Source organism: Martes martes (assembly GCF_963455335.1).
Source record: "Martes martes genome assembly, chromosome: 7".
NCBI classification, from domain to species: domain Eukaryota; kingdom Metazoa; phylum Chordata; class Mammalia; order Carnivora; family Mustelidae; genus Martes; species Martes martes.
In genome coordinates this window covers 115171790-115196557 of record NC_137894.1, presented here as the reverse complement: position 1 = coordinate 115196557, position 24768 = coordinate 115171790, and the positions used below count along the sequence as shown (strand labels likewise).

The window sequence follows — 24768 nt, the reverse complement described above, 5'->3', positions numbered from 1 at the left end:
CAAATATCAACTCCACTCTGATAAACTGGTGTATGGGCGACAGTTGCCAGGACATACAAAAGACTCAAAAGACTAAAGGACCTGGGACAAATAATACATTATATGTTAATAAAATAATTAATTTTTAAAAAAGACTAAAGGCTGCTGCCCATAAAACCACACTATGTTTCTTAAATTCCACATGTGAGTGAAGAGGTAAAACAGATGAGCATAGGGGAAGGGAAGGAAAAATAAGATGAAAACAGAGGAGGGAAGCAAACCGTAAGAGACTCTTTATTTTTTTTTTTAAAGATTTTATTTATTTATTTGTCAGAGAGAGAGAGAGAGAGCGAGCACAGGCAGACAGAGTGGCAGAGGGAGAAGCAGGCTCCCCGCGGAGCAAGGAGCCCAACGCGGGACTCGATCCCAGGACGCTGGGATCATGACCTGAGCCGAAGGCAGCCGCTTAACCAACTGAGCCACCCAGGCGTCCCCGTAAGAGACTCTTTAAAAATATATATATTTTATTTATTTTATTTGAGAAAGAGAGAGAGGGAGAGCATGAGCCAAGGTGAGAGGCAGAGGGACAAGGAGAAGCAGACTCCCCACTGAGCAGGGAACCTGACCCGGGGCTCCATCCCAGGACCCTGGGATCATGACCTGAACCGAAGGCAGACGCTTAACCAACTGAGCCACCCAGGTGCCCCTAAGAGACTTCTAACTCTAGGGGACAAACCAAGGCTTGCTGGAGGGAAGGAGGTGGAGGGCTGGGGTAACTGGGTGATGGACCTAAGGAGGGCACGTGATGTAATGAACACTGGGTGTTATGTGCAACTGGATGAATCATTAAAGTCTACCTCTGAAAATTTTAAAAAATAATAAAATAAAAATACAGAAACAAACAAAAAAGCCACGCTATGGGGGCGCCTGGGTGGCTCAGTGGGTTAAAGCCTCTGCCTTCAGCTCAGGTCATGATCCCAGGGTCCTGGGATTGAGCTCCACATCAGGCTCTCTGCTCAGCAGGGAGCTTGCTTCCCCCTCTCTCTGCCTGCCTCTCTGCCTACTTGTGATCTCTGTCTGTCAGATAAATAAATAAAATCTTAAAAAAAAGAAAAGCCACACTATGTACCATTTTGGGTTAGATTACATTCTGTAATCTATGAATCTGTGAGGAGTGCTAGACTATGTTTTACAAATAAAGGGGAGGGCTGTTGCCTGGAGACTGTGCTCAATCCTATATTTAAAGGGAGTCTGGTTTTTCCCAGCCTCTCTGCTCCAGATTACATGAAGAATCTAGGCACCATGTCCAGCCACTAGATGCCAAAGAGACAAAGAGAAGGCTAGAAAGATTTTTTTTTTTTTAAATGTATTTGTGGGAATGAGTGGGAGGTAGCCTAGCTCCTGGACAGGAGATGCTGGAATGAAGGAAATTGATCCTAGAAGGGACAGCCTGGAGATCAGAAGGAACCCTGAGAAGGTATTGTCATGAAGAACAACCGCAAGGAAGCCCAGCTTGGATCACCAGATGAAGATACTTTCTTTTTGGTGCAGCGACAGCAGGAGGAGGAGGAGGAGAAGAAGAAGAAGAAAGAGGAAGAAGGAAGAAAGAAGAAAGAAGGAGGAGGAAGGAGGAGGAAGGAGGGAGAAGAAGGGGGAAGAAGAAGAAGAAGGGAGAAGGAGAAGAAGAAAAGAAGAAGGAAGAAGGAGAAGGAGGAAGAGAAGAAGGAAGAAGGAGAAGAAGAAGGAAGAAGAAGAAGAAGAAGGAAGAAGGAAGAAGAAGAAGAAGAAGGAAGAAGGAAGAAGAAGAAGAAGAAGGAAGAAGGAAGAAGAAGAAGGAAGAAGGAAGAAGGAAGAAGAAGAAGAAGGAAGAAGAAGAAAAAGGAAGAAGAAGAAGGAGAAGAAGGAAGAAGAAGAAGAAGGAAGAAGAAGGGAGAAGAAGGGAGAAGAAGGAGAAGGAGAAGAAGAAGAAGAAGAAGAAAACACCGAGTCCTGGCTCTGTTCAGGAAGGGGTGCTCTGGAGTCTGGGGAGAAGCTCTGGGCGCTGGGAAGAGAAGACAAGAGGAGCTGGGAGGGCTGTACTTTGCCCCTCAGACCCCGCTGGTCTATCACTGGATGGAACCTAGGCTTGACCCCCTCTCTCGGACTTTGAGATGGAGATCCGAGGATGGGGGTGGAGGGACGAGTCAGAGAAGGGAAAAGGAGAAAGAAGAGAGGACGGGACAAGTGCGAAGAGAGGGCTGAAGGGTAAAGGACTCCTGCCCCCGAGCCCATGACCTCGCTCAGAAGAACAGCAAGGAAGTGGGGTTGAACCTGCAGGGGAAGAAGGAGGCTCCAGCTCCATGGCCACGCTCCACCCCTTCCCTCCCGCCTCCATCTTCAGCAGGTTGCTAAAGAGCTGAGTGAAACCCGGTGAAAATTAAGAAGGAGAGCAGCCTTGAAGCAGTTTCCCAAGATGCAGGGAATGCCTGTGAAGAATTCAGTATTTATTAGGTGAGTATCAGCAGAGCATTGGCTTAGAATTAGCTGGAAGGAGCGACCGCCTCTTCTCCCTGGCCTGCCCCATTAGAGATGGTGCTCCAAATGAGGCAGCCCACTCCTTTTTGTGCACCTTATTGCCCCCAGATCCTTACAGTATCCCTGGGAGCTCTTCACCTACTTGTGAGAAGTCCTGGCTTGTATGAAGAAAAATGATGCCGTGGAATTTTTAAAAACCCGTACGGAGGGACCCTAAGAAGATAATCCATTCCAAAGCCCCAACAGGGAAAAAAATAGGAAGCAAGGGGGTCTAGCTCTCCCCAAATATGCATAAATTCTCAGCTGAAAAGATCCTCAGGACGAACTATGCTTTTCCTGGAAGAAGCAGATAATGATTTTAAGAGTGTCTCTGCACATTGAAATTCAGCAGTGTTATTGGAGTGGGCGTGGGTCTGCTTTTCAGAAAGACTAGCAAGATGCTGTGTGGCAATGCCAGGCCTGGGGTGGAAATCTCCGTGGGGTATTTTTCAGTGTGGAACCAGACAAAAAAACAAAACAAACCCAAAACATAAGACTACAGGTTACAGTAAAGAGCTGAGTTATTTGCCAGTGCCCCAGCCTGGCATCACAACCATGGTGGCTTTTTGGGTGACATTTTTAAGAGCAGAGGATGTTCTATTTCACAAGCATAATGGCAGGCCATGCTCCTCTTTACAGATAAGTTACAAATGGTTCATGATGTGGGAAACACAGGCAGAAGAAAAATTATTAAATTTCCTTACCACCTACAGCCCATTGATAAGTCCTTGAAACAGGCAAAGTGACCTTCCTCGCGGGACTCAACCGCCTTGATGTTAGTTAATACTTTGCTAAGGGCAAAAGGCAATCCTAGCCCGACGCCGGCCCCCAATCCTGTAAGTCAACTTTCACCTATAAAAATTCCTTTGGAAATTTCCTTTCTCTCTAAACCCCCCAAGGATATGGCTCACCAATACACATCTGAAGGATCTCATGACCAAGGTTTTATTAGATGGTAATAAACGAAACCTTGCTTCCAAAATTCCTTAGAGACTTACGTCCTCCCTAACCCCCTCCCAGTTTGAAAGTATATAATGGGCCACTCCTCATGACCCCGGGGCAGCTCTTTCTGCCCAGGGGTTCTGCCCCAAGACTTAAATAAAATCACCTTTTTGCATCAAAGACATCTCAAGGATTCTTTCTTGGCCATCAGTGTGGAACCCTAACATCTTTCCTCCATCAGTTTGTACACTGAGACAGAGAAGAACTCAAGACACCTGTTTTAGAGTTTTTAAAGCAGAGTTGCTATCTTGTGGCACAAGCCAGTTCTGCAATATCAGATGCATTCTGTAGAAGGGTGGACAGCAAGAATTAGAAAAAAGGCTAGGTTGAAACAAAAACAACCCTCCCCAAACAAAAACTACTTTTTAAAAAAAGATTTTATTGATTTATTCGACAGAGAGAGATCACAAGTAGGCAGAGAGGCAGGCAGAGAGAGAGGGAAGCAGGCTCCCCACTGTGCAGAGAGCCCAATGCAGGGCTTGATCCCAGGAATGTGGGGCTCGATCCCAGGACCCTGAGATCATGACCTGAGCCGAAGGCAGAGGCTTAACCCCCTGAGCCACCCAGGCGCACCAACAAAAACTACTTTTACATGATATCAAGCTATCCGATGACTCTCTGGCCCTAAATCAGGCATAATTAATTATTCTGAATAAATTGGCATCATTTGATGTTTGCATCTATGTACAATTTACCCCAACCTTCATTTTACATTATTGCTCAAGAATATCCCAAATTCTGGGGCTCTTGGGTGGTTCAGTAGGTTGGGCGTCTGCCTTCAGCTCAGGTCGTGATCCAAGGGTCCAGAGTTGGGATCCTCTCTCTCTCCTCTCTCTCTCTTTCTCTGCCCTACCCCCCACTGCTTGTTTTTTCCCTCTCTCTCTAATAAACACATAAAATCTTTCACAAAAAAAAAGAATATCCCAAATTCCTAAAAAAAAAAAAAAAAAAAAAAGTTCTGTTAGTCAATGCCTATGAACATGTAATTCCCCTCTATGAGAAGACACCAATAATGGCAACTTAGGAGATCATTCCCAGGTTGAAACCTGTTATCTCACCCCTATGGTTTATTACACTGATGGCTGCCGGCAAAGATTCACGAGGAGGAAGCATTAGCAAATCAAAGATTCTAACTGTGATAAATCTTGCCTCTCTGTGCCTTTGCCCTGAGGCCTCTAGGGTTTTTGTTTTCTTTCCTTTAATCTTTCAGTTGCTCACAGATTCTAATGAAGACATGGTCATGTTAAATAAAGGCACTAAGAAATCTGAAAACAAAAATATCAATAACAGGAGCTTGGGTGGCTCAGTTGGCTGAGCAACTGCCTTCCACTCAGGTCATGATCCCGGAGTTGCAGGATCAAGTCCCGCATGGGGCTCCCAGCTCCATGGGGAGTCTGCTTCTCCCTCTGAACTTTGCTCCTCTCATGCTCTCTCTCTCAAATAAATAAGATTTTTTAAAAAGATTTAAAAAAAAAACAAAAATATCAATAAGAAGGAAAACTCTGTCTATTCGTTTGTGGTTGATGAGTTTCAGCCCGTTGCAAAATAATGAAGAGCTTTTAACAAATGTTTGCGCTTTTTTGACTTGTCTAGAAAAGAAAACATTGTATTTCAAAGTATGAAGTGTGTTGGGGCACCTGGATAGCTCAGTAGTGTAAGCATCTACCTTCGACTCAGGCCCTGATCCCGGGAGTCCTGGCCTGGGGTCCCAGGACTGAGCCCCTGCATTGGGCTCCCTGCTCAGCAGAGTCTGCTTCTCCCTCTGCCACTCACCTCGCTGGTGCTCACTCTCTCTCAAATAAATAAATAAAATCTCAAAAAACAAAAAGTACAAAGTGTCTCGAGGTGTCTGGGTGGCTTAGTCATTTGTCTGACTCTTGATTTCTGCTCAGGTCGTGATCTCAGAGTCCGGAGAGCAAGACTTGGGTCACGCTGCAGGCTCAGCCCCTGAGTCTGCCTGAGATTCTCTCTTCCTCTCCCCCTACTCCATGCTCTAAGTAAGTAAGTAAGTAAATAAATAAATAAATAGATAAAATCTTTAAAATAAAAAGTTCTCAAAGTATGAGGTGTACCAAAAAGAAAGAAAATGTTCACCTAACATTGATTTTGTTTTCTTTCAATGTATTTCATAATTGCAAGCAGAGGTATCTTATACTAAATCTCAAATAGGTAGATGTTCGTAAGAATTTCTGTTGTATGAAATAGATAGGTCTTAATAATGATGACAATCTGACCAAAATCACTTTGTTCACAATGCTAAAAGGCACAGATCGCATGGTATTTCAGTCTGGTCTCACAGGCCCCGTAAACCCTCTCGGAAACGGTCTTATCCATAGACTGTATCTCTCTTGTTCATCTCTCTGAGGCCAGAGACTGGCTGAACCAAAGTTGGGTGGGTGGTTGCTCAGCCAGAGCACGTCCCCCTCGAAAGACAAAAACCTTCTGCAAACAGGGCTTCCTGCGTTGAGAGCGGGGTAGAGGATACCCGCTCCTTTGTCGTGCTGTCTCTCTCTGGGCTCATGGCTCACCCCGCTGAAGAATGTATGCACATTATAGTAAACAATCAGGCCACAAAACAATGTTTATACCACTGAAAATGAAGTTATCAGACCTACTTAAATGTTCTCACCATCTGGAAAAATAACGCCCTAAGGGCCAAGACAGTTACCTAAGAAAATTTCTAAGTCCATTACCCGGGCCTGAGAGGCAACAGGTAGGCGGATTCCATGCCAATTAGAAAATGTGATGGTTGGCACACCCCCGTGAAACTCTAAAATTGCAGTTTAATGGAAATGCTGGCTGCCATCCCCCAAGTACATTTCAAGGAATCACAAAGCTTCAGCCTGAGAGGCAGCTGAATGAAAGTTTTCATCCATGGTGAACCCAGAAGATTAGGAGGTAACACAAGGACCTTGGAGGTGTCCCAGCTCTTAATCCAGTGCCCCTTCTACCAGAGAACCCTTCATTCTTCAGGATCTGATGGAGCAGTCGGGTTTATATGACGGGCTCTCGGCCCAGCTCGGGGAGGAGGCAAAGCAGCCAAGCCCCAGCTCCGAGAGCCCAGGTATCTGAGCCCAGGGGAACCGCCAGCCCCGTCAGACTCCGGGGAGGCACGAGGCTGGCACTCAGAGAACAAGCTTCGCCCCAGTCTTGCGAAAATACGATTTCCCAAGGGGTCCTGGGAGCCTCTATACCTGTTTCCCAAACGTTCTGGGTTTGGCCTTACGACACACGCTTTGTCCCAGGGCATTTTTCCCTTAATTTTTTAGGCCCCAGCGTATTTTAAGGTAAATTGATCCCACATGCTTCTGATTCATTTACACTGAACTCATCAGACCATGTTTGGAAAGAGCGATCTGAGGTCCAAGGAACCCTTTGAGCCTGCGTTTATGAGTCTCTCCGTGCGTTTTTTCCCTTAGAAGCAGGAAGCCACATTTTGACATGGCAAATAAAAAGCGAGCCCCAGAGACTCGGGTCTGGTTCCAAATGTGGCACCTCTGAAACTGATGGGTCCTCAAATCACCGAGACACAGCCTCCCTTCCTTCCATTCCTGACATGAAAGGAAACCTTACCCTTGTGCTGGGTTGAACTGAAGTCAGAAATTCAGAGCTGCCCAGTGCCGAGCTCACATAAACCATCAGCATTCCAGAACTGCACACCGATCCCTGACGCCCAAGCCTCCCACGCGAAGGGAGCCCCAGGCTCACAGCCACTTCTGCTCTTTGCTCTGCGGAGAGCTGGGCTGGGGCCCCCGGTGCTGCCAAGCCTGTAGGAAACCGTCCTTACCCTTCCGAGCTACGAAGCCGAGGCATTCTGAGCCATTTGTTGTTGATGTTGTTAATAACATCCCTTGAAACGTGACTGCCCGGTGGGAAGTGGCTTGGATGTGCTTCGCTGTAGTTAGAGAAAAAAGAATCACAGCCGACAGCAAAGTCAGGTGTGTGGTACGGGTGCGAGAAATGCCGTCTGGGCGCAAGGGAGCCAAGGTGCTCTTCCCCGCCTTTGAAGACCCAGCCGTGGTGGGTCCAAGTGAAGTCAACTTGCACTGTTGACTCTTGTTGCTCCTGCCTGGGGTTCTGAGTCTTGAAGGAAATCCAGAGTCCCTGATCAGAAAAAGGATGACGAACCCCGCATATAACTGAAAAGATGCTGAGGGCAAGGTGACCAAGTCGGGGCCACCTTTGTCCCCCCCCCCCCAACCTTGCGTTACGGGGTTTATAACCATGCACTCTGAACTCTAGCTGTTTACCAGAATTTTTAAAAGTCCCAAGGCCTGGGCCCTACCAAAACCCAACTAATTTAGAATCTCTGGGGGCAAAGCCCAAGAAATCGGGTTTTTTTTTTTTTCTTAGGAGCTCCACGAGTTATCCTTCTACGTGGTCAGGGCTGAGGACCACTGATTCAAAGCAACATGAATACACTTGTGTTCTGGAAGGGTACCTGGAAATAATCTACACGCCGGAGGGATTGTTAGTTGTTTTCTAATTGAATGAAAGAGGATTCAGGTTGATGCTAGCTCCTACCTTCCCGCACTGCCATTCCCCTGCCCCACCCCCAAATCGCCTTCACCGGCCTGAGTCTTATGGGACGATCAACCTCTCCAGGGAGTGTTCAAGCCAGTGCACAATAAACAGGTTTCAAGAGAACTAGAACCAACCCCAAATGCTGAATCATCCACGATAGTCAAAGTGAACCAAACACAAGATCTCTTCAAATATTTAATCAGTTTAGAGACCTCTGCCTTCCAACCCAGTTGGGTAAAAATTCCAGAGACAGCATGATCAAGGGGTCCTCGAAGAAAACACCGGGGTAAAATGGAGAGGAGACTGGGTTTGGGAAGTCAGAACATTACATGTGTCTTAAGGCCTTTTTAAGGAATCCTACCACTTTTTTTTTTTAAAGTACTCAAAATGCACAGGAAGGGATTAAACAGTTATACAAATTTAAGGACAACGAAAACTTCTTTGATGGCTGAAAATGCCACGCATGGTTTTGAAATAGACTCTTTAAAAACCCTTAGATCCTGCTGGGGTTTCTTTCCGTAGCCTTCTCTGTGGATACAAGAAGCAAACTAGCTACAGCCAGGGGCCCGGTGAGCTCTGGGGACCTCGGCAAAGAAGCGATCAGCGAGGGACAGAAAGAAGGCTTGGAAGAGGTGACAGGAAGCTGTTCACAGTCTTTGAACAAGGACTCAGACCCCAGCGAGCCTAATCTATTTCCTTCAAAAAATATGGAAAGAAACTGAAGGCCTTGGAAAATCACCGTCGATCTCAGGTCAGCGTGCCAATAATACTTTCCGATAACTGCATCGTAAGAACTGGGGGAAGCATGTCCTTCAGAGTGATGGGTCTACCGTGATACGGGCAGCGTCAGGACATCGGGGCCGACTCCTCGGAGACGGTCAGCAAGAAAAGCGTAACATCTGTCCCACTTGACTCTCCCTCTCGCTTCTTCTCTTCTCCTGTCCCTTGGTGCTACTGAGAGGCAGTGTCAGCGGCCCCCCAGCCTGGGGCTCAGAATGGGTACTGGGACACGTATATCCGCAGTCGGATCACGGAGCTGCCCCTGAAGTTGATGACGGTGTTGACAGTGATCATTTCCAAGTCCAGTTGTATGTCCCGGGGCCCTTTGATGGGGCGTGTCATCACCAGGGTGGCACTGATGGGACCCGTTTGCTGTGGAGGACAGAACCGGGGATAACAGTTAGATAAGGCCTGGCTGACGTAAGGGGGCAGGTGAGCAGGACCCCAGAAGCGGTCAAGCAACATGGGAGAAGGTTGGGGAAAGCTGTCGGTTCGGCAGTGGTGGGGGGGCTCTCATGCAATCACCAAAGCAGAGGGCCAGGTGGTCCGGCAGCAGCCCACCTCTGCAGGCCCACCCGGGGCTCTCCCCGTACAGCACTGGGTCAAGCTGGAGCCCCTTGGTGCTGCCTTCTTCCCTTGGCTTTGCCCACGTCCCACCTGGCTTTTTCCTGCTAACCCTGCAGGACCCATCCAAACTGTCAATCCCTCAGAGGAGCCTTCGCCACATCCCCCAGCCTAATTCAGGTCACCCTGAGACCCTCTGCCACTGTGCCCAGTCTGCCTAGGGTGGAAAGTACTCAGCACCGTGCATCACCATCTGCACTAACTGGTCTATGTCGCATGTCTAAGTCCCTACTGGACCGTGGGCTGTGTAAGAGCTAGGACTGGGATCAGATTTTTCAACGCTGTCCTCCCCAAGAACCCCGCCTGATGCCTGGCACACAGTAGGAGCTCATTAAATATTCTCTTGAATGAAATAATCAGGAATTGACATAACTAACTGCGCAGTGCCCATAGGGTTGTCACTCCCTTGCTCTGGGGCTCAGCTCTCCAGTGAGGGTTTGTACCAGATCAGGAGTTCTCAAGCAAACAGCCTCCAAAGCACCTAGGACATTTTTTCCTAAACTAACAATTCCAGGGACCCATTCCAAGATTTTCTGCTCAAGTGGACGTTTGGATGATGCCAGGGGATAGAATAAATTGTTTACAGGCCTCCGGGTGGTTCTGACGAGCAGCCTCTGCGGGAGCTCCTATTAGACACCCTGTGGGACCCTCCAGCCTCACCACCCTGTGACCCTAGTGCTAGGACCCTAATAATTTCATGTGAGCTCTTCTCCTCCACTGAATCTTGCTCTAAGAATTTTAAGAAACTCAGCAGGGAGCCTGCTTCTCCCTCTGCCTGCCGTTCCCCCTGCTTGTACGCGCTCTCTCTCTGACAAATAAACACATAAAACCTTAAAAAAAATGAGAGGTGTTGACCTAGAAGCACAAGACCCAATCTGGGGATGCTGGTTGTTGTACTAAAGGTATGTCTCATTATTTCCCTGTTTTCTGAATAAGCAAACCAGGGCACAGTGAGGTTAAGCCACTACCTAGGGTCACCTGCCTAGTAGGGGCATGCTGTCTGACCCCCAATCCCAGGCCTTTCCCACTGCACAGCAATTATCAGAAGAGACTGCTGTGTGTTTCACTTCTTCTCCCTAGCACTGTCCTTCAGGAGAGATGCTCATGGGTCTGTGCTGTGGCCAGAGAGTGGGTTCCTGAAGAGGACATAGTATGAGAGAATAAGGAGATGTTGCATGACTATCACTTTCTAGAAGCTGCAGAGCCCAGAACAGGGTGCAGAAACTGAAAGCACCAGGCTTGCAAAATCAAGAAGCCTGGCTTGCTGAAAGCCACAGCAGGTGTTTAATCTGTCTCCATAAAGGGAGGACTCCCCATAAAGATCCGACATCCCCAAGAGCTGCCACAAAGATGACAAGGGCGGGGCAGGCAGGTAGGTGCTGGCCAGGCACTGGGACCTCCCCCGTTCCCTGGGCTATCAATGGCCTGACACCCATGCAATTTCCTCTTGGCATCCGCGCCCTCTGTTCCCGTCAGCATCAGCGCAATTGGCACCTCCTTACACAGGCTCGCTCGGACTTCCTTATCGACTCTTGCAAAACCTCAGAGCACCAGGCCAGCCTTTCAGAAAGGACAGCCATACAGGGAAATGCCCACGGCATTTACATATACAAATACCTCCCCAGCGTTCACTGTTTGCATGAACAAAGGCCAAGCGTTGAGGACCTAGAGCTGTGGGCAGCCCTCAGGAGGGAGAACTGCAGAACCCAAGGTCTGGGAGGGGACTGGGCACTGGAACGACTGGGAACTTCCAAGTCGTTCACTTGGGCTTTCCTGGTAGAGGTGTCGGAGGGTCACTGCCTCTCCCACCTGGAAGGAACCCTGGGGTCACCGGGTCTGCGGTCCACCAGGGCCAGATCTGCAGCAGCCTGAGAAAGGCCTGCCCACAAGCCCAAGGGAGGACTCAAGCAGCTGTCAGGGGAGCTGAGGACAGCTATCTCCCCTACTTATTACGCTTCTAGGGCTTAGTCAGGGCATTGACGAAAGAAGCCTCCCGAAACCCTGGGTCTTTGGCAGCCTTCACAGTCTTTAGCACAAAATGATGCTGATGGAGGCAGGGGCAGTTCTGATCCCCGGCATTTGGCTATGACCTTTCCTACATCTCTTATTTAATCCTCATGACCCTACAATATAAATAGGTTAAGTACACTACAGAAGGTCACCAAAGTAGCCTATGACACTGCAGTGTCTGACCGCCCCCTCCAATCCTGGCGTAACTACTACCCTCTGTGATAAGGTCTCGGGACCTTCCCATCTCCTGACCTTTCCACTGCGCCGGCTCTACGGAGGAATCCCCACTTCACACTGTAAATGTTTGCCTGGTTGTGCGTCCCCACCGGAGTGGCTCCTCAGGGGCAGAGGCCACATCCTGTTTGTTCCTGGATTCTCAGTGCCTGACTCAAAGCCACATAGGACATGCTGCTGAATTTATGTTCGTGCCAGAAGAAGGGACGAGTGTGGCCGACCGCAGCGACAGCAGGCGGCAAATGCCCACCGGATGTGCGTCTTCTTGGCCTCGCTCTCACACACGCTCAGGTCTGTTCTGAATCAACCTGCAGGACGGCCCTGTCTGACTCAAGCAAGCAAGTCATCCTCCCGTGGACCTGCCACCCCATCTGCACATGTCACGGAGGAAACGTGCTCCGGCCCAGTCTGAACTTCATGGCCATGCTCCTTCTTCTGGCCCTAACGGTGTCCCCCAGGCACCTGGCCAAGGCCAGTCACCAGTCCTCTGTCTAGGGCTCCGAGTGAGACAGACCGCCAACAGTGTTTGAGAAAGGGGCACGTGGGTGTGCACGTGTGTACACGTGCCTGTGTGTGCCTGTGGGCGTGTGTGGTTTGCCTGCCGTGTGCTTATAACATACTCAGCGAATCTTGGGTTGGGGGAAGCCTGAATGGCCCTCAAGCCCCACCTCCCACATGATGCTCCAGTCCTGTGGGCAGTGCTGCCAACAGCTCCAGGGCCCAGGAACTCACAGTCTCCCGACAACAGAAGCAGCATCTGCTGCACCAAATACAACACTATAGGGGCGATGGGAGCGGAGAACGCCTGGGTGGCTGTGGGTTCAGCGTCTGACTCTTGGTTTCAGCTCGGGTCATAATCTCAGAGTATTGGGCTCCGTGCTCAGTGGGGAGTCTGCTTGAGCTTCTCTCTCCCTCTGCCCCTCCCCCGCTTGCGCTCACACACGCTCTCTAAATAAGTCAATAAATACAATCTTAATAAAAAGAAACAATGTTATCAATACAAACTAACACTTATTGAACACTTTCTATTACTAGATGTTAGAGTAGACTTTTCTGGTTATCTCAACTTCTGCTGACTCCCAAAGCTAGAAGAGGAGGGGGAAATACCCCCACATCCTAAAGGGAAATGTAAGAGCATGTGTGGATTTTGATACCCGCCTGCCTGGTTGCGAATCCCGCTCTGGTGCTCCCTAGCTGTGAGACTGTGGGCAAGTTCCTCAGCCTCTCTGGGCGTTGGTGCTCGCATCTGTAAGTTGGGATGGTTGCGCAGGCCCTATGTCCTAGGATGTTGGAAGAATGAAAGGCGTGATATATGGGAAGCAGTTGGTGCCATGCAGGGCACGTGTCAAGCTCTAGATGGGATTTGCTGCTGCTGCTGTTTGGGAAGTTCCTGTAGCCGTTATCCATGGCTGGCAAAGCAGCCGCCCAGCCCAATCTGTTTCTCCCGTTCTCACTCATGCTGCCTTAACCTACCGGCCCGCACCTCAAGCCGGAGGGGGTTTCAAGAGAACTGTTCTGGGATGTGGGTCCTCTGGTGTTTAAGAGCGCCGACAGCGGAGCCTGACTCTCTCCTGGAGAAGCTGACACGTGACAGCCCAGGTACCTGGAACCATGGTGGGGTGAGGGGCTGCTGGGGGCTGCCTGTTGGTGCACCTGCCTGCTGAGGCACTACCGCCCCATAGAAAGTCTGGGGGAGGCATGGCACAAGAGAGAGGGTGGTAAGGTGTAGGGTGACAAGTGGCCATCGAGGACCCCGACTGCCAACACCAGAGAAGGCAAAGTGCAAAGCGTTCAGGGAACTCTCCAGAGAATCCACAAAGTATCCCTGGAAAGCGCCACATTTATCAGAAGAGGCTGCTGTGTGTTTTACCTCTCCCTAGCACTGCCCTTTAGAACGCACGCTCACGGGTCTCTGTTCCAGGGACCGCACCAAGGTCTGCTTACAATGGCAACAAGCCAGCAAGACCCCGTCCCCCTAATGCTCCCCTCCCATCATCTGCAACACCCCCTGCACCCCTGGCCCTGGAGAAGGAGCCAGAGGCAGCACTGTCAGTGGGGGGAGGGGAAGAGGAAGCCGGCACAGAGGCCTACCACCCCTCCACCCCTGCCTGACTCCTGAGCAGGGAAGGGGGGAAACTTGACACTGAGTGGGAGACAGGTTGAAGTTTCCACTGAAACTAGCTCGGACTTGATATGGGAGAAGGAGACCATTCAGCAGTCACTCAAAGCACCTGCCAGTCTTACTGGATTAATCTAGATGGCACCCAGGTGTGCACAGGTTTGGAGCCAGCAAGGGAGAAAAACGTTCCCGAATGTTTCACCTCTGCCAAATCCTACAGGCCTAATAGAAACAGTCGCCCTGTATTCCAGGTTCTGGGCTGAGTAGATGATCCCATCTAATCCTAAAGTACGTACTATCCCTTCTTTACAGATGTGGAAATTGAGGCCCAGAGAGGTTAGGTAATGTGCCTGAGGTCACAGAGCTGGTGAGTTGTGGAAGGCTAGTGAAGCGGGTCAGCCTGGTTCCGGCGCCCACGGAAAACAACTATGGGCGTCCCCTGACGATGGAACTGCAGCTTGGACAGACAGGGGCATGGAAGGCTTGCCTTGTCCAGCAGATTTCTCCCTGTCTTCCTGCCCCCACACCCGTGGCCGCACAGGGCCCCCCTGCAGAGCCTGTTTTCTCTTCCTGGGCGCAGCCAGAAAGAGAAACCAGGAGCCACCTCCCTGTCCCCAAGTTCCTTCAGCCTTGGAGTCCTGACAGCCTCTTCTGAATAAATACTAAAGAATGAGGTCCCTTCCCAATGTCCTGAGGGGGCACAAGCATACAGCTCAGCTTTGTGACATTCAAGGGTTTCCCAGGGGCTGTGACCATGTGAGTCGGAGAGGAAGCCTCCAGGAAGGGTCCTCCCTCCTGCCCCCTCCACCGGTAGGACAATCTGCTTCCCCCGCATCACTGGGTACCTCTTACAAGTCAGCCACAATGTAGGATTTTAGCAGGTGCTATTCTAGTGATTAAATTCTTGCCCTGGCAAGGTCACCTTCTAAGGATCTTCTTTTCTGTTTGGGGAAAAGAGGTAAGAGCAAGAGGTCTCACTGATGGTATTTTAAATCCCCCAAACGGGCGCATCTTTGTGCCCTATGGTTGGGACCTGCTGTGTCTGTAGAAATGAGAAAGGCCAAACTGGAGAATGCCAGGGGGCTAGGCTTATGCTTCCGAGGGCAGCAAGGCCACCGCGGCTCACGGGATATGGGTTCCTGCTGGACGGAGGAGAAAAAACAGATATAAATACAGCTCTATCCTTCTACCTTCTACCTCTACCTTTAACTCCCTCCATCTTCTCCCAAAGCCTTTGGCCCTACTGCACTGGTCTGCAGAAGTCGGGTCCCATGAACCAGGTTATTACTTGTTAGGGTCTTGCCAAAAATATAGTGCACATACAGGCAAGATGCCAGCCCCCGGGACATTTTCTCATCTGTTCTAACGGCTGCTTCTGAGACTTCCCTACTTTTAGACCATCCCAGGCCCAGAGGCCAGGACTGGAAGATTTTGCCAGCAGGCAGGGAGAGGGAGGTGGAGACCTGAGACACGCCCCCTTCAAAGTGGAGAAGCTTCCATGGGTCTATAGATTCCCACAGCGCCCCTGGAGGACCGCAGGCTGTATTTGTTAGAAATGCAGATTCCTGGGTAGAGGGGGCTGAAATGTGGCCCCCAGAGATCTCAGGCCCTGTAAATAGATCCCCAGAACCCATAAATATTACTTTATAAGAAAAAGGGATCTCAGCCTGGGATTAAGTGAAGGATCTTGGCTCAGGGAGATTACTCTGGATTCTCTGGGAAGGCCCTCCATCCGGTCACACAGGAGACAGGGAGAGACCGGGAGGCTTGTCACACGTGGAACCGGAGGCAGCGGAACCGCCGAGGCAGACACTAAAGGGACACGGCCCCAAGTCAAGAAATGCAGGCCAGGCGGCCGCCAAGAACTGAAGGAAGCGAGGAACGGCCTCTCCCCTAGAGCTCTGGAGGGGACAGGGCTCTGGAGGGAACAGGGCTCTGGGACGTCTCGGTTTCAGCTCAGTGAACGTGAGTCCAGGCTCTTGGCTCCCAGAACCGTGCGAAAATAAATGTCTGTTGTCTTAAGCCACGAAGTTGTGGTAATTTGTCACAGCAACCGCAGGAAACCGATACACTAGGCCTCAACCACCGTCTTCTGTAAGAGCTTCTCCAGAGAGGAGGCTCTGGAATCTGGTCTTTGGAGAAGTGCCCCGATTCACACTGAAACGTGAAAAACCTCGCTCGGAAGAGGTGCGTCCCCCCTCCGGTGGCAGGAGGGAAGCTCCGTAATGTAGGGGCACAGGGTCCGTGTGTGGAATTTACAAAGAGGCGAATGTATTTGAGGCCATGTGTTCTAACGTGTGTTCCTGATACAGATAAGGCAGTCCGATCCAGTCAAACTTCTACAATGACAGAAATGTTCTTTATCTGAGCTGATACGGGAGCCACAGGCGACTACCCAGCCCTTGAAATGTGGCTAGTGCCATGGAAGAACCTAATTTTTCATTTCATTTCATTTTAATTCATTTAAATTTAAAAGAGCCACCATGTCCGACTTTGTTGGACAGCTTCTGTGAGGCAAGCCTTTACATTTGCTGTGATGGAAGTGGCACAAGGGCAGTGTTTTGTTCACTACCATAGTCTTAGTTTCTGGAAGCATGCAGTAGGCAATAAATATTTGTCAAATGAGCGGATGGATAATAGGATATGGGAGTGCCTCCTCCAGGCAGGACAGAGGATTGTACCTCGGCCTAACTTCTCATGATGCAGACAATGAGGATCCAGAGGCTCATAAAAGAGAAGCAGTTTTCACAAGGCTGCCCAGAAAGTCACAGGAATCAGAACCTCGAAGTCCTGACTCCCACCCGCTTGCCTCTTCTCCCTTCACACTCACCCCTCCCAGCTGCTCTCAGACCTGTTTCCAGAAGCCCAGCAGGGGGTTAACAACATGAGCCTTGTTAAAGACGGTGACCCGCCCCTCTTACCCGCATATAGAATTCTCTGCCCTCGTTCCCAGACTTGATCTGGAAAATGTAATAAGCCCCAGGGTAGCGGGTCGTGGCTTGCATTTGGAAGATGTCAGCAGGAACGGAGCGTCCTGACACCACATCCATATCCCGGTACAGGATGGTAAAGGGCTGGTCTCTGCAGCCAGGATTCTCAGCGGGACACATGCAGCGGCTGTTGGGAAGGGAAATCATGCGAGAATGTGATAAGTCTTTTCCAGATGTTCTTTGTACCTACCTCCTCCCTTAAAACACTGAAAAGGAGGCCACCCCACTTCTAACATCTGAATGTTATAACTGTAGATCCTCTCTGTCCCTGGGTCTCATCTACGAACTCACCAGGATGCAGGTGAGCTCTCTGTTTCCTAGAGAATGGCCTATTCTGACCGCTCAGATATTCCTGCTACTAGAGGGTAAGCCTTAGATGTCTGGTCTGAAGAATGCCGGCACCTTCTCTGATGCACTTTATATTTTCATGTATTTATTTGGCAAAAGGCATCGCTGGTCGTGTAGCCCTTTACTTCCCCAGACGTACATACTCATGAAGAAATTCTACAAGTGAGAAATCACATGGGATGGACAGGAACTCGGTGGCCGGTGGACATTCTCTGTAGCACTTCGCACGGTCTGTGGAGAACATCCCTTCATCTCTTTGTTTGATAAACAAGAGTTTAGGACTCACTCAACTCACTATAAGACACAATGTTAGACCCTTGGAATTGCAAGGATCAATAAGATCCTGACCTCAAATAGTTCCTGTTCTCATGGGAGAAATAAATCATGGACACAAATATCTCTACTAGTAACAACACTGTCATAACATGAAACCATTGACTCCCTTTTCCAAGAAAGCCCTGTTGTAGAGGCCCCTCGATGTCTCCCTAACCACCCCAATCTCTCACTTCATCCCTGAGACTCCCCCTAGGGGTCAGAGATCACAACAGGATGAGGACTACTGTAGGTGCATTGCCTTGACGGGCAGAACTGGGCGTCGGCCTTGTCTTGTTTCTGGGGCTTTCCCTAGACTTCTGCTCTCTCTTCAAAACATTGGTTGGTTCTATCTCCAGAATACAGAATACAACCACCTTTCACGATCCCCTTTATCACAACGTTGTTGTTCAGGCCACTGTCAGGTCTCTCCTGGACCTCTAGGATGGCCGTCCAATAGGTCCCTCCCCGTTCAAGCCATTACATGGCAGCCAGAGCGCCCGTCATCAAAAAACCAGACTCTGCCTCCGTCCTGCTTGAAGATTCTTCAATGGCCAATCCTTGCAATGTGAATAAAAACTAAACACCACCTCAGCCTGTAAGACCCAGGGGACCTGGCTTCTGTCAATTTCCCTCTGATCGCTGCCCTCTTCACTCACTAGGCGTCAGCAATCCGACCTCCTCCACTCCCTAAAGATATCCAGCCTTCCACCACCTGGTAACCTCGGCCCACGCTTTTCCCTCTCCTCTCCCACTCTACCATCATTGACTCATTTCCCCGTTCCAGCCCAAATGCCATTTCCTCAGAGGAGCTTCTGGACTCCCCAGTCTACACCAAGTCCAACCTACATTTTCCTTCTATAAATTCCCATTCCTCTGGCTCGTAGCCCCTATCCCAATCTATGATTATGTTTTCATTTATAGGCTGATTTGCTTAACGTCTTTCTCCTCCTCTATCACAAGGGCAAAAAAACCCACGGTGCCCGGCACAGGCATCTGCCACATACCAAGAGCTGGACGAATACTGGATCAAGGAACCCATAAAAATAATTTTGAAAGTTTTGTTTTTTTAAGGCTGATCAAAATAGCCAAGCGAAAATGTCCCTGGTGTCCAAATGGCCCCTTGGAATGTCACGTGTCCCACAGACAAGACTTGATTCCTAAATTAAGAAGCTTGGAGGCGGGCCTGATGATGGAGGGCAGCTGAAGAGGCTCACAAACAGCTAGGGGCGGGGGCACCCCAGCTAAGATCTGAAAGACGGGCCGATCTGTCTACGTGGCGGCGGGAGGGATGCCTTCCATATGGCAGAAGCGGGTGCGTGAAAGTCGGGAGGCTGGATGCTCCAGGGCGTGGGTAAAGGTGAGGGCAAGTCCCGTTTGGGTTGGCAGGAGCACAGGACACATGGACAAGGGCACAGGCTGGAAGGGGGTGGCTGGAGTCAGGAGGAATGGGTCCTGGAGGCAGGCAGCATTCAGCAGCATGCCACCAATGTCCCCAGCCACACTATCTCAGTGCTGTGCCTTGAACTGGGTCAGTCCCTGGCCACAGACAAGGGCGGCCCTGAGGCTCCCGGGGAGAACCAGCAATGGGAGCAGGGAGAGCAGCCGACTCTGCGCTCTGCCCCAAAGGGCCCTGGAATCAGAAGCCGAAGGGTTGCTCGAAGCCCAGCTCTTAGCACCGAGGGAAGCTGTCTGCAATGATGGACCCCCCGTCTGCCTTGGCTCCATCCTCTTTTACCAGATTTTGTTCAGAGCAGGAAGCACCCTCGTAAGCCACAAATGGCTCTTAGATGCTGCATTCCTAGAGGACAAGATGGATGTGTCTGATTCACCCCTTTATCTCCAGGGCAAGGAATGGGTGTTGCTCACGGTGGTAAAGGTGGCACTGCAAGAAGGGAGGGCAGATGTACCTCTGTGTGTAGGGGCGAGGGGTAGCCAACAGGCCAGGCCGGGGCACGGTCCTCTCCGCCACCCTGGCAGCCTCCTGAACCAGATCCCTCCCTCATGCACCCATTTCTCAAATGACTTACTTATCGCTGATCCGAAGGTAAGGCTCCTCGCAGCGGATGGGGTCAATGCACTTGAAGCCCCCCTGCAAATTGTAGCAAGTCTGCTGCAGGTTACACGTGTGGTTTCCGTGCTCACACTCATTGATATCTGCAATGCAGGGTAGATAAGAGGCTGAAACAGGACAGTGCTTCCCAGGTGTTGGCCCGGGCCAGGTATGTGTGTGTGTGGTGGGGAGGCACGGGGTGGCAACTGGGTCTTTACTACACAACTACACTTGCACTGTGACAGCTACTGGCCACAGACGGCTACTGAGCATGGGAAATATGGCCAGCGCAAGGTGAGATGTGCTGTGCATGGAAAAGACACACAGACCTTGTCCATGTGGTACGAAACAAGAATGCCCGTATCTTATCAACAGTTTTTACATGGAGTACAAGTTGGAATGATAATATTGCAGAAGTATTACATGAAAAAAAAATTCTGAAAATTAATTTCACCTCTTTCTTTTTTACTTCTATAGAGCTCCTATTTTGCAGCTAACTTTATATTTCTATTGTCCAGCACTGCCACAGAGAATTCTTGCTTGGTGTTCAGGTAAGGTAGGTTCAAGGAGCTGGAATAGGTCAGTGGCTCAGTTCCCAGCCTCTCCACTGGTGCCAGTGGGTGGACCATGGGAGTGGGATTCAGCCCAAGCAGCCGATCTGGAGGAGACGTACTCCCTTCACAGCCTGGGGTCCTGATTCTCTGAGGCACACAGCAGTCAGACATGTGAGTCTCTCTGGCATCTGCCCTCTGGGGAGTCAGTAGAGAAACACTAACTAGGCTACCTTCCCAGAGCCCTGAGAAAGCCTGGTGCAAGGTCCATGAGTGGGGCCAGGCCACAGGAAGCCTTGGTTGGGTCTGGAGCAGTCCTCTGAGGGGTCAGGGAAGCTGGACAGATCACCTCTATCTGGGGAACTCGGGACAGGAGAGAGAGTAGACATGTCCTTGCTGAGGCCAAAGTATGGGTCACAAGACAGGAAGGCCAAACATCATGGCCAGAGCCTGGCCCTCTGGGAGCCGCTGGAACCCACTTCTGCCTTCATCCCTGCCACCTTCCCCAGGTGAAGACGTCCAGGTGACCCCCTGAGCCAGCCCACACCTCACACGTTCCCCAGCCAGGCCCCCCTGGACAGCCTTACCCTGGCAGCTTCGGTTGTCATCCAGCAGAATGTAGCCAGGGGGACAGGAGCAGAAGTACGTGCCGGGCTGATTCACACACTCATGCTGGCAGAGGAACTCAGAGAAGCTGCACTCATCCATATCTGGGGGAGACAAATCACACCTGCTGCTTATAATCAGACCACCTGGGGGCTTAGTGTTTTTCTCCTCCAACTCCCACACCCACCTGACACATATGATAGTACATTTGTGGCTACAAAGTTGCCATCTTACTTCTTGCACACTCAGGTGACAGGGAGCTCACTACCTACTGAGGACACCTCCTGACATTTGGACAGCTCTAACTGTTGGAGCTGAAATCTGTCTCCATCAAACTTCCCACATGACTACCTCCGGCTCAGCTACATTATCCACTCATTACAGACTCATTTTGCCCAGCAGGTGAATGTACCTTCCACTTTCAGGGGAGGGATTCGTTTGCCCACTGGAGTTTTCTGGGTGCAGAGCTCTTCTCCAAAACCCAAAAAAAACATTCCCTGGCCCCAGTCTTCTCAAAGGGCAACTCTACCAGTGCCAGTGGCCCTCTAATTATCCCAAAGTTGAGAAACAACGCTATTTCTAAAGTCACAACCAAAAGGGACATATCCGGGAGGCCAGGGGATATCCATTAGATTAAAATATCTTTGTGTCCAAAAATCTCCTTGAAAGAGAAAACTCTGGAGCGGCCCAGGGTGAGCATAATATCCCTGGGTGGCCCACCAGCCTCAGGAGGCCACTGGGACCTGGGAAACTGGAGCTGGACCACCCTCCGACTGCAGAGGAGGGGACGTGAAGGCAGAGCCACTGACCATGTTGGCTGTGACAGCTGATGCAGAGGCTGGCTCGGAAGAGCCAACTCTTCGTCGCACACAGAGTTTGGCAACCGAGCCCTGTTTGAGCCTCATTTGAGAGGCGCGCCAAAGAAAACATGTTTTTCTTTCATTTATTGTTTCCCGAAAACTTGCTTTCACTAGTTTCCCCATGTGACATGTCCTCGGGTTGCTCTCTCGCTCACAGACCACGGGGGGCTGGAAGCACGGGGGGGGGGGGGTGTCAGCACAAATAAGGCGGCTTCCCCACCACTGGCTCATCCTGGGTGTGACACGCCCAACGCCTCTCCCATCAGGGAAGGAGAAACTCCTTCCCATCTCTTCCACAGGTCTCCAGGCAAGGGGTTCGGAGCCAGCAGAACCGGGATGCTGATGCGAAAAGTCAAAGCATGCTCAGTGAGGCAAGATCTGCTTCTGGCAGCTCCCCTCCCCCTCCCCCAGGACCTTGCAGGGTCCCAGGGCCCTGGCCCCAGCCCATCAACAGAGAGTGTCCCTCTGGATCACTGTTACATTTGTAGATTCTGGTCCATGCCTCTGGTACAAGCAATAATAAAAATCTGTAGCTCCCGGGTTTTTGTAATGTATCAAGGGCTGGGTTAAATGTTTCATATGCCTCATTGCATTTTTTTTTAAGAGCTTATTTTTAAGTTCTTTTAAGTAATCTCTACACCCAATGTAGGGCTCAAACTCATAACCCCAGATCAAGAGTCGCATGCTCCACCGACTGAGCCAGCCGGGCGCCCCAGGCCTCATCTGACTTAATCCTTGCCTCAGCCCTCTGAAGAAAGCATTATTACTAGCTACGCTTTACAGAGGAAAAATTGAGGCTTACAGAGGTTAGGTAACCCAACTAGGTTCACAGATAACGAGTAAGCAGGAAAGCTGGGATTTGAAGCCAGCCAGCCAGCCAGCCCCCAGATCCTATGACCTGTCAACCCGATGCTGTAATGTCTCCCAGAGCAGTTATGCTCAGGACTTAAGGGGTTCTAAGGTTGGGGGGCATCCCCTGAGCAGGACTGTCCCCGGACAGATGGAGAAGGCAGCACCCACCTCCACCCTCCACCCACCTCCCCCTCCTATTAGGGAGGGGCCCTAATAGGCCGGGGGTCACTCTATGTCTTAGAAAAGAGGGCACCACAGTGAACGTGGGGAAAATGGTGGTTTCGGGTAAAGTGAGTCAACTGAAAAGCATTGCCAAACCACCAAAGATGTAAAATCTCTGAAAAGCCAGAAGTCTTTTACACTCACACCTAGAGAAAGTCAACTAACATGGAACGGCACCTAGGTACACCAGCTTTTTTCATCTTTATGGGCACCCTATTGACTTGGCCAAGGAAAGAACTAGAATCTGCACCTGGCTTTATCTGGTTCTAGTCACCTTCCCATCCTACCTCTGCAGATGGTAAGTAAACACCCGTGGATGCGCACAGACTTCTGTAGAAACAAACGATCCCATCTCATAATGCTCAACGTTCCCCCCCTTAGTCCCTAGGCCCAGATTTCCCAAGGAGCACCATGGGAGGACCTGAAATCTAGGAAGAAAGTAGCTTTTCATGCCTGAAGGTATTTTATTAGTTTCTGGGACTGACATTTAATCCGTCTAAACTCTCTACAACAGCCTACTTGGGCCTCTGGCTTTCTGGGCCCCAGGGAGAGGTGCTCAATTGTTCAGAGCACCCTGTCCCCAGAACACCCCCATCCTCGGTGAAGCTACCAGACAAGTCTCATTCATGACCTGGGTCAGTGCCTGTCACAGTGAAACCCAGGACTAAGAAACTTTCCATTCAGCAGGACAAAAAGATTTTCACGCTCGAGGGTATGGTTCGCTTATTTTGAAAAATACAGTGAAGCATCATTAATTTGGACCGTGCTAACTCACAACCGCTCAGGATGCCAAAAGTGGATGGAATGGAGTTTACTTTAATCCAGTATTTACAAAAAAACAAGGAAAGAAGGGAAAGAAGGAAGAATGGAAGAAAGAATGAGCTGTACATGGCTCTGTGAGGGATGCTATAGGGATTTATATGAGTAAAATGCCATCCCTGTTCTCAAGAGTTTGTAAGTGTTTACAAGTTCCCTGTTACAGGGTTTAATAAGAAAATTATAATAGAGTTCTCAAGAAATTACTGGCAGAGAATCATAGCTTCTCAGTCTTGGAAAGAATTTATAAAAGGCCAACAAAGCCACCGTGTTACATTCTCACAAATTATTAAGAATTAATTCAACGTTCAATCATTCACTCACTGCTTTGAGAACTGTTGATGGTGTGCACGCTACGTGCCAGTCCTGGAGCCAGGAACTGATTATTTGTAGAGATTTTAGAAGTTCACAAAGTATTTTCACTTACCCATATGATCTCACTCATTCAGTACCCCCTGCCCTGTGAGATATGCTATTATACCAAAGTCACTTCCCTCTACAAGTACTGTCAGTGCTGGGCAGGGACAGATAATTCAAACCAACACACAGAATTGGGCAACTCCTTTCCCTCTTCAACCCCCTGTCAGACCCTAAAGGCAGCTCTGTTGGTTTTTGCATTAGGCACCAAATGACAAGGGAGGGGACTCTACTCCACCTTTCGGGAAGTGACTCATCTCTGCTTTGTGTGGCTGTGACCCCACCATGCGGGGAAATGTCCCAAACTGGGGATGCCTGGGAAAGCAGAGGAAACACCTGCGAAGGAAGCCCTTGTCCTCCACAACCAACCCCCCGCCAACCCTTCCACCCCTAGGACTGATGGAAATCTCCAAATGCCAAAGCCCATTACCACTGCAACGAACACCATCATCCTCAAGTTCATATCCTGGGTCACAGCGGCAGATGAAGGAGCCGTAGGTGTTGACACAGGTTTGCACGCAGGGGTTCTCAGTGGCACACTCATTCACGTCTAGGGAAAGCGAAAGCGCATCATTGACCATTCTCACAACAGAACATCCCCACTGATGAGGCAGAAAATGCGACAAAATCTACAGGTACCAGACCAGATTCACAGGTGCCAACAACCTCCACCCAGGACTTCCTAGATCTAGAGCTCAGACCCCAGAGTCCTCCATTCACATGTCCTTCCTTGCTCACAAGTTGGGCAAGGTAGAAACAACACACATCATATCCATGTGGACAAGGGTACACACATACCCTCCTAGTAAGTCTGGTCCCCAAGGCTCACGCCACAGAAACTTCCAGGCAACATCTGCTCATTCCCACCGTCTCACGCATTCTATCACTGATTAGCTTTTTTCTCATCCCTGCTGGC

The 24768-nt window shown here is 50.0% G+C and overlaps 1 protein-coding gene across 1 annotated transcript in view; it reads right to left on the bottom strand.

Annotated features, from left to right (window-relative positions):
- Window positions 1-8240: 8240 nt before the first annotated feature.
- Window positions 8241-24768, bottom strand: part of FBLN5 (fibulin 5) — a 74329-nt gene continuing 57801 nt past the window's right edge. Inside the window, exons 7-11 of the mRNA XM_080808705.1 lie at window positions 24283-24402; window positions 20667-20789; window positions 19506-19632; window positions 16747-16942; window positions 8241-9210 (exon numbers count right to left, since the gene is read on the bottom strand). Of these exons, the coding sequence (XP_080664831.1) occupies window positions 9049-9210; window positions 16747-16942; window positions 19506-19632; window positions 20667-20789; window positions 24283-24402 (728 nt within the window). The 3' untranslated portion in view covers window positions 8241-9048. The remainder of the gene's footprint in view (window positions 9211-16746; window positions 16943-19505; window positions 19633-20666; window positions 20790-24282; window positions 24403-24768) is intronic.